The sequence below is a fragment of the Lagenorhynchus albirostris genome, chromosome 9 (genome assembly GCF_949774975.1).
Source record: "Lagenorhynchus albirostris chromosome 9, mLagAlb1.1, whole genome shotgun sequence".
In the NCBI taxonomy this organism is placed as follows: Eukaryota; Metazoa; Chordata; class Mammalia; order Artiodactyla; family Delphinidae; genus Lagenorhynchus; species Lagenorhynchus albirostris.
This window is the reverse complement of record NC_083103.1, coordinates 86,607,815-86,620,967: the sequence shown is the minus strand read 5'-3', so window position 1 is coordinate 86,620,967 and position 13,153 is coordinate 86,607,815. Positions and strand designations below refer to the sequence as shown.

General features: G+C 35.0%; 1 protein-coding gene across 5 annotated transcripts in view; it reads left to right on the top strand.

The window, feature by feature from the left end:
- The window catches only part of RDX (radixin), a 102,385-nt gene that overhangs the window by 44,430 nt on the left and 44,802 nt on the right, over window positions 1-13,153 (top strand). For all 5 annotated transcript variants that reach the window (XM_060160349.1, XM_060160346.1, XM_060160347.1 and 2 more), the window contains exons 6-10: window positions 1,922-2,005; window positions 2,213-2,359; window positions 3,500-3,596; window positions 4,465-4,628; window positions 9,985-10,115. In XM_060160349.1, coding sequence (XP_060016332.1) covers window positions 1,922-2,005; window positions 2,213-2,359; window positions 3,500-3,596; window positions 4,465-4,628; window positions 9,985-10,115 — 623 coding nt within the window. The remainder of the gene's footprint in view (window positions 1-1,921; window positions 2,006-2,212; window positions 2,360-3,499; window positions 3,597-4,464; window positions 4,629-9,984; window positions 10,116-13,153) is intronic.

Genomic DNA, 13,153 nt, shown 5'->3' with positions numbered 1-13,153 from the left:
AAATTAAGGTATGTACATTGTCTCTATGGATGTAATGCTATTGCACACTTAATAGACTACAGTATAGTATAACCATAATCTCTATATGCACTGGGAAACCAAAAAATTTGTGTGACTTGCTTTCTTGTGGTGGTCTGGAAATGAACCGAAAATATCTCTGTGGTATGCCTGTATCTGGTAATATATGTAGGCAGGGGACAATAAATGATGGAGTGAAGATCCTGAGAAAATAGAGGAATAAGTCTTTTAAAGTCCCAAATAGACAGATTTAAAGCCAGGTGGGACAGATTAGCCTTACCGTGAAGATCTCCTCCTTTTTCCTGGACAGAAGGAAAAAAAAATGGGATTTTTTTCCTTTTTTTTTAGTTTTTATCTCTTTTTTTAAAGTTAATTTTTATTTTGTATTGGGGTATAGTTGATTTATAATGTTGTGTTAGTTTCAGGTGTACTGCATAGTGGTTCAGTTATACATATATATATATCCATTCTTTTTCAGATCCTTTTCCAAAGTGGGAATTTTTGGATACCTGCAAACCAGTCATACAGATTAATAATACAAGCACATTACACAAAATGCAAACGAATGAGATTTGAAATGCAGAATATAAAAAGCTAGAACATAAATCTTAGTGACATTTAATTTAATTAATCCATACCTTCAAATTTAGTTAACATTGTAATATCTGCAATTGGCTGCACTGATTATGCCCTCAAGGCTTGCCTCTTGGTGAGCACAGAGGCCAGATGGCAAGAGAGAGTATAAAGACAAGAAAAATGTGGAAACTTAAATGCTGTAAAGAGGAAGACAAAAATCTCCTCAAAAGCAAGAGCTTAAAAATGGTGTGTAGTAAAAACATCATGGTCTGTCTGAGACCCCATTAAGGAATTCACTCTAAATAGTGAGCAACTTGTCCAAGGGAAGATTATATCCCAAGATTCCTTTATGCTGCTAAGAAATCTGTGGGTTTACCTTAAAATTTTTACATAGTAAAAAAAAAATTTAATACCACAGCTTTTGCTATCAGTATAATAGGATCTGAGTATTCATCAATAAAGGTGGATAATTATCATCATAATTCCCAAGGAGAATAGAAATACATAGTGGGATAGTGAACACAGCAGGTAAATTATATGCATGCTGAATTTGCTCATCTGGTGTTAAAATATTAGTCGTTGAAAATGAGAATGTTTGTGTTTGCTTACATTTGCAGAAGAAACACTGGAAGGATACAAAAGAGACTAATAAATTATTTGAAGTGTTGAGGGGGTGGTGAAAAAAATGCCTTTTCACTTGTATACTTCTTATATAAAAGTATTACTGACAGAAAATAACAAAATTAAATTTAGCAGCAAAGAAAGTAAATACATAGAGTCATAGAAGAATTAAGACCCAAGAATTCTGATTTTCAGTCTGTTCTTGTCTAATTTTTTTTTATTAATCATGAGGAAGTCATTTTCCCTTTTTTTGGCCCAATATTTTACTCATTTCAAACATTTGAATTCCCATAAACTAGCCACATAACTATCTTAAAAGCATATATTATGTAAAATAGTTTCAGGATCATAGAATCTTTTTATTTTGAGATAGTTGTAGATTCACACACAGTGGTAAAAAACGGTAGTGAGGTCTGGGTCTTGAGTATCCTTCTCCCAGCCTTCCGTAATGGTAACATCTTGCATGACTTTAGTACAGTATCACAAGTAGGATGTTGACATTGATGCAATCCACTGACCCCATTCAGGTTTCATCAGTGTTACTGCAGTCATTTGTGTGTATGTATATATTTGTTAATTCTGTGCAGTTTTATCACGTGTATAGCTTTGTGTGACCACCACAGTTAAGGTACTGAATGATTCTAGACTTTTAAAAAGAATATTTGAATCTTAGAGGCATTTTCATAGATTTTTTTTTTCCTTGCAGTGTTTTGGAACAACACAAACTGACAAAAGAACAGTGGGAAGAAAGAATACAGAACTGGCATGAAGAACATAGAGGAATGCTAAGGTATTTGGGTGGTTATTTTCTTAGTATTTTTTCTCAAATTAAAGTTTTTTTTCCATAACATTTATTATAACATCAGATTATCCCCAACAGATTATTTGGCTTATATAAATAAATATAAAGCACTAAATTTTAATCCAGAGTGTTTTTGTAATTTGTTTGGTATTACTTTTACTTATATATATATTAAAATTAGCTTTATTTCAATAGGGAAGATTCTATGATGGAATACCTGAAGATTGCACAGGATCTAGAAATGTATGGAGTCAACTATTTTGAAATAAAAAATAAAAAGGGAACTGAATTGTGGCTAGGTGTTGATGCTTTGGGTCTGAATATTTATGAACATGATGACAAGTAAGTAAATTAGTTGCATAGTGAACTAGTCATTATTCATTGCTCTATATGGCTTTGCTCTTATGTTTGTAAAGTTCTTTTTAGGCTAAATTACTCTTAACTGCTTTTTTCCCTCCCAAATTAAAAGATTCATTAGTGCCACATAGGCTCTCAGATAACATATATCTGTTTTCTCAACATCTTGCAGTTTCAGAGTTCTCAAGTGTATTTTTTTTAAATAGAATGATTGACTTTTATTTGAAGTGTACTTCTTGATGTCTTGTGAGTTATGTCTAGTAACTTAATTAAAATTTGTTCTTGCATAGATAAAGAGTGATTCCTTAAATGTTATGCCTGGCATGTAGGTTGAAATTGATATTAACATGTATACATCAGGAGCAGTGAGACAATAGGTGTATAATTTATTGTATTTTGTAACACTTTTCTTTGAACATTTATCTTATAGGAATTGTTTTGAATATTTTTAGACATCAGTGAAGTAGAATATTCTTCCTGTATCATGCATAATGAACAGTGTAATTTTACCTTGAAATTGACCAGGAATATATATGTCAGGCTCTTAGAGCACTTTTCAGTAATGATAGCTACAATTGCTTTATTCCTTTCTTTAATTTACCATATCACATAAGTGTCCAAGTCTGTGGCAGTAATGCCTTCTCCTAAGACGTTTCTTTTTATTCTGAGTTGGCTCCAGAATTTTATTTTCATTATTTACAAGTATCTAATAAAATACACATTCCTAAGCAAATAGAATAACTCCGAAAGAGAGGATTTTACTAATTTTACTCTGGTATATTTTTTCATATATTACAAAGCAAGTTAAAATGCTATATCATTCAGAAGAGAAAATTTTGAAATTTTTGATTGAAAAGCAAAAATGACTTCAAGAGTAATTTTTGTGGATGAAATCTTTTCTTCTTTTTCTTCCTTTGGAAAATTTTTGAATGAGTTTCTGTAAGAGTACCTATTATAGTTATGACTACAGATAAGATGGGGAATGTGAAAGAGGGGTTAGCTCTGGGTGGGAGGGTTTGGGATTGGGGATTATGGACAAAGGGGGCTTTGGACTTAACTGGAATGGTTCAGTTTCTTTTTATAATGAGAATACATTCATCTTAAGGGATGCTTTCATTTTTTAAGGTTAACACCTAAAATTGGTTTTCCCTGGAGTGAAATCAGAAATATTTCATTTAATGACAAAAAATTTGTTATAAAGCCGATTGACAAAAAGGCACCTGTAAGTAAAATTCTTTTATGTATTAACTCCAAATTTCTGCCACTTTGCTATGATACCACTTGAAGAATGGCATTGTTCATTTATTGAATTGCTTCTGAGAAATATTCTCTTTTCATAGTTTAACTTTCCCAATGATGAACTAACATTAAGAATACAAGGTTTTAATCTTTTTACAACATGTAAATTACTAGAGTTTTATTTTAACCGAGATTTAACTATAAGGTAGGTAATATTTATTAGGAGTTTGTTGAAAACAATCAGCATTCCTATTTTACAAAAACATGTTGGTGGCTAGAATTAGTAGAGGTTGCCCTACTCTAAATTAACTTGTTTATAGAGCTTTGCATTATGAACTTTGCATTTTCATAACTTGAAACCTTGAACTTAAGAAATATTTATATTTAAATAGATTTTTTGATTCTTCTAGTGTCAAGTATACTCCAGTATTTTAACTCAGTTATTGGAAAGACAAAGATATGGAGAACATTTCTAGGTTAAAAAGCTTAACAGCCTTGAACAAAGGTCCAGTTTTGAGATTAATGGCAAAAGGCAAACAAACAAAAAATCCTCCTCTGTGAAGGAACTGATGCTCATAGTTTCTTTGGAGAAGAAAAAAGAATAAATGACATTTAATGCACTGAGATGGTAAGAACATTAGCTTCTCCACAAAACTGGTAGGGAATGAAAAGGTGAGAAACCAGTTATGTGAAAGTATGGCATATACATGAGGAGTGAAGAAATTTTATGATTTCTAAACTATATGGAATATGACATTAGAAGTCATAGCACAGGTTGAAATTTAGTACAGATTATTGTGAGAGTGACTGTCCTTCATGAAGATTTTAAATTTGGGCTCCTTTATGTTTAGGATTTTGTTTTTTATGCACCTCGTCTGAGAATCAATAAGCGGATTTTGGCCTTATGCATGGGAAACCATGAACTATACATGCGAAGAAGGAAGCCTGATACTATTGAGGTACAACAGATGAAGGCTCAGGCTAGGGAGGAGAAACATCAGAAGCAGTTGGAAAGGTATGGAATTTATAGCCTTTCATTTTTAATTGATAGGAATAGGTTATCTAAAATTTAAGAATCCTCATCAGTTTCTTTGACATACTCTAAATTGACATTTTTACATTAGATTCATTGTTATTAAAATTGAATGACAGGGACTTCCCTGGTGGTCCAGTGGTTGGGACTCCCTGCTCCCAATGCAGGGGGCCAGGGTTCGATCCTTGGTTGGGGAACTAGATCCCACATACTTCAAGGAAATACCCTGTGTGCTGCAACTACCACCCAGCACAGCCAAATAAATAAAATTAAAAAAAAAAATTGAATGGCAGGATGTATTATCACTATCCTCTTTTAAAATGAGTATGTATAATTTTCAAGTTAGAAATCTTTGACAAATATTTCTGAGAAAATGGCTTTTCATGACTCCATAGATGTGCTTTTCTTTTATCGTGCTTGCTTTTTACTGACAGACTTTGGTATGGATGTAGTAGTTTGAAATTTTCAAGTTTGTTTTGCTTGTGATTTGTGTGTCTTAATTTTTCAGGGTAAGAATGTGCTGAGTATTTGCTTTGAAACAGTGTCAGTGACATTGTAGAACTGAAGTGAACAGTTACTATACAGAGCTGAATAACAATAGCACTCCCTACCAATGACACTGATATTTTTAACCATGGTTCACTTAGACTTTTGAAAAAGGTGTTAAATATATTAAATTGAGATTTTTGAAATGTAAAAATACTGAATAAACTCCTTGTCGACCCTGGAACCACATTACTGGGTCCAGCAACATAATTCCTAAATCTGATTCTATATTAATTTAGACTTTATGCTTTATTTGAAAAAATTTAGAGACCAAATTAAAGTTAACCTCTATTGAGGAAATCTTTGGAGAATAACACAATAATCTAAGAATAGAGTAGGTCCTAAAGAAAAAAAACTGATGACCCCTAACCATATATATATTAAAACATATGTCATGTTGACAATAACATGATTTGAATCCAGCAATTAAATTGGCCCTCTGCCAGATATAATTTTGCTACCTATATTTTTAGTGTTTGTATTAGATATATTTTTTTCTTAAATGTTCTGTGTATTTCAGATATTTTAGTAATTCACATTGCTCCCCTCAATTTGTCTGCCTTAGAGAAGTTTACTGCTTCACAAAACATTTTTTATACAGGCATGAAACTTTCCAGTAATTCCTGACCCCACCATTAAAGATGCTAAGTTGGAATGTTACTTTGGGCTCTATCATTTTTCACTGCTCTCATGTAGCTTAGAATCACATTGTAGTTCTAGTCTTACCTACTTTTTAAAATAGTTCTGTATTGGGCTTTACGTTCTCTCTTTTCTTATGCAGCATAGCCTTTCCCTCTCTCTCAAAGGCAAAACTTTTTCTTTCTCTCGTTCTCTCTCTCCCTCTCCCCCTCCCCCTCCCCCTCTCTTTCTTCCTTGCTTCCCTTCCCGTCCCTCTAAGGTCTCCTATCTGAGTTAAATGAGAAATTATATCTCATACTCATCAAGCCGTAATATGTCCTGACCAATCTGCTTGTCTATGATGTTGATGTATTATTTACATTCTTAACGTAAATATATTTGTCTATTTGTCTTTTGTTTCTCACACATAGAGAGGAGTGTAGTGTAATTAATAAACACCATTTGGTGATGGTGCTATATTTTAGTTACTCTAAGGTCTAGATGAAAGTGGAAGATTTTAAGTTTCTTTCTTTTTTTTTTTTTTTTTTTAAACAGTAACAACCCCATGGTTCCTTTCTTGGATTCCATGAAAGGTTCCAGCATTTCATTAGCAAGCATTTATTGACTGCTTTGTACACAGTAGGAATTCAGTAATTGTTTAATTCATTTGAATGCCTAGAGGATGTTTTTTATTAGTCTAGCCACATAGGGATTGGCAGTGTTTCAGAAATGGCGTTCCAAGTCTTCATTTATTCCCTGCTTTACAGGTCAGAGAGAAATGACAGCTGTGTTTGTGGAAACAATTTTGGTCAAGCCCAATGACAAAGTAGCCAGCAGACATACTTGGGGGAATGCTCAGAGGTATGCTGCCTGTGCTGCTGGAATCTCTTGGGCAAGAACAGTAGCTGGGAAGGGGCAGCAAGAGGCCTCTTTCCCTACAGTACGTTGGCATATGTGGCCATATTCTCTCCCCATAACTCTGATAACTTTTTTTCTTATAGTGAAAATGATCTTATTTTCCATGGGTTATTGGTCCCTGTAGTCTGTGTTCTTAAGTTATTTACATCCAAATTGAATTGAGTTTACAGTTTAGAGCCAGATACCTACATGTCAGTTGTAGGTTAGCTATGGGATATTCTGTGCCATGGCTGGCTGCCTGTATCACTAGGACTCAGCTGGTGTCATGCAAAGAATACAGGCTTTGGAATTAAATAAATCTGGGTGTGAATTCTCTTCTGACACTAGTTGAAAAAGTAACTTCTGACCCACTGTTCTCTTGCCCTTACTATGAAAATAATAGTCCTACTTTCAGGAGTTTTTGTGAGAAATACTAGTGTCAGTATAGAAACATTTAGCAAAGTACCCGATGTTTTTAATAAATAGTAGCAGTAAATAATTCTTAATATTATTAATACATAGTCTGAATAGAAGTTAGTTTGAGAAGTTAGTCTGAATATGTTTTAATCTTCACTTTAAGAAAAATGTAATTGAGGCCATCTGATAGTCTTTAAAAAGTAATATATTTTAAAATACTTTTGGCATATTAGTACAGAGAATTGATAGTTTATTAGTGTGTTATTTATTTCTTAAAATAGAACAGCTTGGTCAAATGAGTGTTTCCAAATCCAAACTCTAAGTAAAAATATTTACATCTGTGGTTTAGAGTAATCACAAGAGGCTTGCTTCATGGGGAAAGTGGGACTTCATTTTGAGAGTTAGAGACAGGGGTAAGATATTTTCAGAAGATGAAGCTAACCTAAGCAAATGTGTAAAGATAAGGATATGCACGGCATGCCTAGTGGCCTGTGAATGGACCAGTTTGTTCCTCCAACAAGGTTTATGGGAGAAGCAAGCTTTTTCAATTTCATAAAGGAGACAAGATAGGCCTGCAAAAACTAGGTATCACTAAGAAATGTGGAGAGCCAAAGGCATTTGTATTAATTGAATGGGATGTTAGTTGGTGATGGCTGTAGTCAGGTGAGAATTCTTATTAAGATATGAGACACGGGCTTCCCTGGTGGCGCAGTGGTTGAGAGTCCGCCTGCCGATGCAGGGGACGTGGGTTCATGTCCTGGTCCAGGAAGATCCCACATGCCGCGGAGTGGCTGGGCCCGTGAGCCATGGCCACTGAGCCTGCACGTCCAGAGCCTGTGCTCCACAACAGGAGAGGCCACAGCAGTGAGAGGCCTGTGTACCGCAAAAAAAAAAAAAAAAGATACGAGACACAAGCCTCATAAGAGCGCAGCAGAGTAAACTTTGCAAAATGCTTTAAATATTATAGTCAAGTTAAATATCGGCTGTACATTTATTCCCTTTTTCAGTACAAAGACTAAATTTTCCCCCCAACTTGCTTGTTACCTTCTGTCTTATTTCCTGCTTCCATATCTCCTTTACCTCTGTCCTTGAGGATGAACAAATGAAACATCAATAGGGAAAAGCTAAATAACACCAGTGCCTATCTCCAGAAGGGGCCATCTGTGTGCCAGAGCTGTACCTGAAAGGTTCGGAGTTCATGGAATATTATTACAGCCTTTGGTCTTGAGATCTGTTTTGTGGTGTAAGTCCTCATAAAGTGTCTCAGGGCCTCAGGGAGGGAGGGAGGAAGGTAACTAACTGTCTTGGAGAACAGTGGCAACACTGGATTTGATTGAGCAGAGGCTGGGGAATGTTGGGAGTAGGCTATTCAACATCTTAGAGTAGCAGCCTGGCACGGAAAAAAGTAGCTCTTGGCTATACTTAGCAATTCCTTGAAAAGTACTGTGCTCTTGCTTTCACAGACAAGCCTGCCTTTTCAGCTTTCTAAAGAATACAGAAAGGTCAGCAGCCTCTGCGGAGGCCACCAGGCCTTTGCTTTGCTCAAGGAAGTTGGGAAACTCAAACATTTCCTTAAACCTCAAGCTCCCCTGTCTTCTAGAGGGGTGGGGGCTCCCAACTCTTTACCTGTGTATACTCTTACAGGTTGAATAGGATAGGAAGAAAGAGGTGAATGTGCTGCAGAGTGAGTCCAAGTCTTGGCGGCAGAGGGGTGCTTAGTTACTGACTCCTGGCTGTTGAGAAAGTACCTTGTAGGGAATTCTAGAACAGAGGTGGAGCTCCTCTCACATGAATGAACTCCAAGCCCTAGATTATTAAATGCTGTGAGGATTTATTAAAACCAGCTGGAGAGGTATGGTCACCCTTACACTTAAGGGTCTATCTCTTGCCAGCTTGCCACAACTGTACCTGTTTATCCCAAAACTGGGTTGATTCTCTTTTCATGTTGGAGGCGTATAGGTACTAGGAGCTGTAGGAACTTTTAAGTTTAGGTTTATTGAGTAAGGAATTGATAATAAAACTTTGCTGGTAAGCTTATCAGAGACTGCAGGTTGAGAAACTACATGGTTTGGGCCTGAAATTCAGAATTGACATCAAATGGCAGCAATGTCTTTTAGAAATATTTAGGTATATTCACATAAGTGTCAGATGAAGTCATAATCAATTTTTTTTTTAACGAGAGAAAATTATTCCCATTAAAGTAGACAGTATTATCTGATAATTAACATAGGGTCTCTTATTCATCATTATACTTCTGGCCCTCAACATAGAGTCCGACCCACAGTAGGCCCTTGGTAGATGTTTGATGAGTGAATTTGGCTATATTTAGGTATGTACTGTCATTCTAAGGAATTTGTCAAAGGAGATTAAACTGGTTTGTCATCTTGTATCTAAGCATAAGTTGGTACTACCTTAGAAATTAAACTTCTATTAATTAATTGTTAACGGTTGAAAATTGTTGCCCTCCCAGGTTATTTTGCTGTTTAAAGTGAAACAGCCTTGTTTACTCCCTTCAAGCCTTTGTTACTTCCCCCAGTGGAGGGCTCCTGCTAATCTAAAGAAGGCATGTCCTTGGGTATAGCAGCTGTGCAGTTAACTCCTTTTGTGCTGACATGTAATTTACTGTCAAGAGTTCATTTTAAACAGTCATTGACTAAACTTTTTGCAACCTCACAATTGTGTATGTAACAGTGTAGTCCTATATTCTTAACTATATGAGTTTTGAACAAATCTGAGTATAATGAGGACTGTTAAAATATTTATGCTGTAGTTTCTTAGTTGATTCACAGCTAGTACTTAGGCTTCATATGAATATTTGCATATATTAATTTGTAAAAGCACAATTGTAATTCTTTTTAAGGGCGCAATTAGAGAATGAAAAGAAGAAAAGAGAAATAGCAGAAAAGGAAAAGGAAAGAATAGAACGTGAAAAGGAAGAGCTAATGGAACGTCTGAGGCAAATTGAAGAACAGACATTGAAAGCCCAGAAAGGTAAAAGTTTCTTTTTGACACTGGATTCAAAATTGTTGCTCTGTCATCAGCTAATAGTATTTCTTACTACTGTTAAATCTTATTTGTCTTATCTAGAATAATTACATTTAATTGCCAATTTAATACTTGGTGGAATTACATCATAAACACGTTTAAGGCACATTCAACTATACAAGGCTCATATGTTCTTTGTCTTTCATTTACTTAAGCACTCAAATATTTTTATGTGTACCCTTATATATTATGAATGCCTGTATGTAGTAATTTATTCCTATCACTATTCAGGGTTCCATAAACAAAAACACGTTTTCAGTACTCTCTGGTACTTAAACAAAAGCATTTTATGGATATGTAAGAACTTCAAGGCATCTAGGTAATTAAAGGCATTTTAAGCTATTCTGACTATTTAAACTCTTCTGGAACTGTCTCTAAATTTAATTTCAGTATATTAAAAATAATGCACAACACATAGTAGAAGTGTTTTGTTTGTTTGTTTTCGGTAACATGTTTGGAAGAACCTATGACCTAGGCAGTAGGTAACCAAAATGCTACAGTGTATATATAGAAAGGATACATTGGATTTAGAGAGTGTGGTTTATATAAAGTAACTCTAGAATATACTAATTTCAAACAAGAAATAGTGGGGAGAACAAAAGAAAAAAGATATTGAGTAAAATAGGATGTTATGTTCCTTCCTAAGCAGTAAGATCTAGGGGATAACATGAAAATCTACATTATTTATAAAATTAAATTAATACCTGCTTTTCTGACAACTAGTAGGACCAGCCATTCACTTCTGTTGGAAATAGCTAATGATCTTAGTTAAGGTTTATTTTCATTCCTTACATTAGCCTACCGTGGTGGGGAGATGCTGTTGAGCAGTGGGTAGAATAACTTGCAGATGGGTGGCTAGCGGAGGAAGTCACAAAGACTGTTATAAGTCCACAAACTGATCATTCCAATTGCAAGATGATTGGAAATAATATTTCTAAGAGAAGAAATAGAAAAAAAAACCCTGGATTTTATTCTGACTCATTAGAAGCCTCATTTCTCAGAGCTAGAAAAGACCTAAAAGTATTTAGCTTAAAGCCCAGAGGTAGTAGAGACTTATTTGCAGACCATAACACAAGGGTAGAACTTGTTTCCTGAATTCCAACTTGATGCTGTTTCTCCCACTCTAGGTGCTTTTTCATCAGTTAAAAAAGCAGACATTTGTGATGCACCTACTTTGTGCTGTGTTTTCGAAAGACAGATACATAGCATGCGTGGGAGTGAAGCCTGTGTAGTTGACAGAAATGAGATGTATACATTAAAAATATTAATAAAGTGAGGTAACATGTGCTAAGCACCATGTGAAGAGTACGAGCAATACTCTTAGAGGAAGAATAGTGTAAAAAAAAAAATCTGGAGTATACTAAAGTGTGTTTTTTAAAAAAGGAAAGTTTAGGGCTTCCCTGGTGGCGCAGTGGTTAAGAATCCGCCTGCCAGTGCAGGGGACACGGGTTCGAGCCCTGGTCCAGGAAGATCCCGCATGCCACGGAGCAACTAAGCCCGTGCACCACAACTACTGAGCCCGTGCTCTAGAGCCCGTGAGCCACAACTACTGAGCCTGCGTGCCGCAGCTACTGAAGCCCACGTACCTAGAGCCCGTGCTCTGCAACAAGAGAAGCCACCGCAGTGAGAAGCCCGCACACTGCAACGAAGAGTAGCCCCCCGCTCAACGCAGCTAGAGAAAGCCCGTGAGTAGCAACGAAGACCCAATGCGGCCAAAAATAAATAAATAAAATAATTTTTTTTAAAAAAAGGAAAGTTTAAAGAAATGTATGATAGTGCTCTGATTTTAAAGAGAAGATTGAAGGATAGTACTTTTTCATTTACATAATACATTTTCTTAGAGAATAGCTATTTACTAAATCTTTCAATCTTATTTATTTAGGATGTATAATAAAAATATTAATGATTTACATACAGAAAAGTACTCAAGTAAAGAAGCACCAAAAAATATAAGGAAGATAAAACATAAGAAAGAATATAGAGCATGCCTGTCAAGACAGTTTCAAATCAGTCATCCTAAGGCAAAGGACATCCAGTTTGTTTTGTTTTGCTTTTCTAATAATACAGCTTTTCCAGGCTGTCCTAAACTCTGCATGGTTGTCTTGTAATTTATGCTAAATTCTCATTCAAATGCAGTAACTCTGGTCATATCTCAATCATGATATTTAGTAGATAAACCCATAAGTTTTTGTGAAAAGAAACTTCCATACTTCATTATTGTCATTTTCTTGAAAAAAATTTTATTGAAGTCATTATTTGAAATGTCATAAATCATTAAATACAACCATTCTGACATTTTGCATTGCCATAATTCATCATTGTTAAATTATTTAGCTTCCTTTATCATTCTTTTAACCATCTTTAAGATATATTGGTGACTATATTTGAGATACAATACAGCCAAACTTGCATTTAGTCACTATTGCAACAAATATCAAAGTGAATTTCCACCTTCACAAAGACAAACCACAGGAAAGAGTTGGGGGTATAGTGATTTCATTCATTCTGGATACTTGTTAAACACCTAGTACTTAATAAGTACACCCAGTACTGCTCTAGGCATTGTTCTAGGTATTGGGGATATAGTATTGAACAGATAAGTTTCCTACTCTCATGTAGCTTACAGTTTATTGAGGAAAGACAGAGTAATAAAATTAACAGATAATAAAAATCATCTTATGTAGTTCGAAGTGCTGTGAAGGAGATAAACAGGATAATGTGATAAAAGTAGTAATAGTAAGTAGGAGGGGTTTAGGTATGCATTGTTTACAAATAGGAGCCAAGCTTTAATTCTGTCATTAACTTATGACCATAAGCAAGTCATTTTAGCCTCTAGATTTCCTTATGTTCCTAATTTCTAAAATGGAGGTAAATAATCCCTAATTTAGCTTTTTGAGATTTTTTGATATTTAAAGTTATATTAAAGTTTTTTGTTGTTGAAATTTTTTCATAGGTATAATAATGTGCATACCTCAATGAATTTT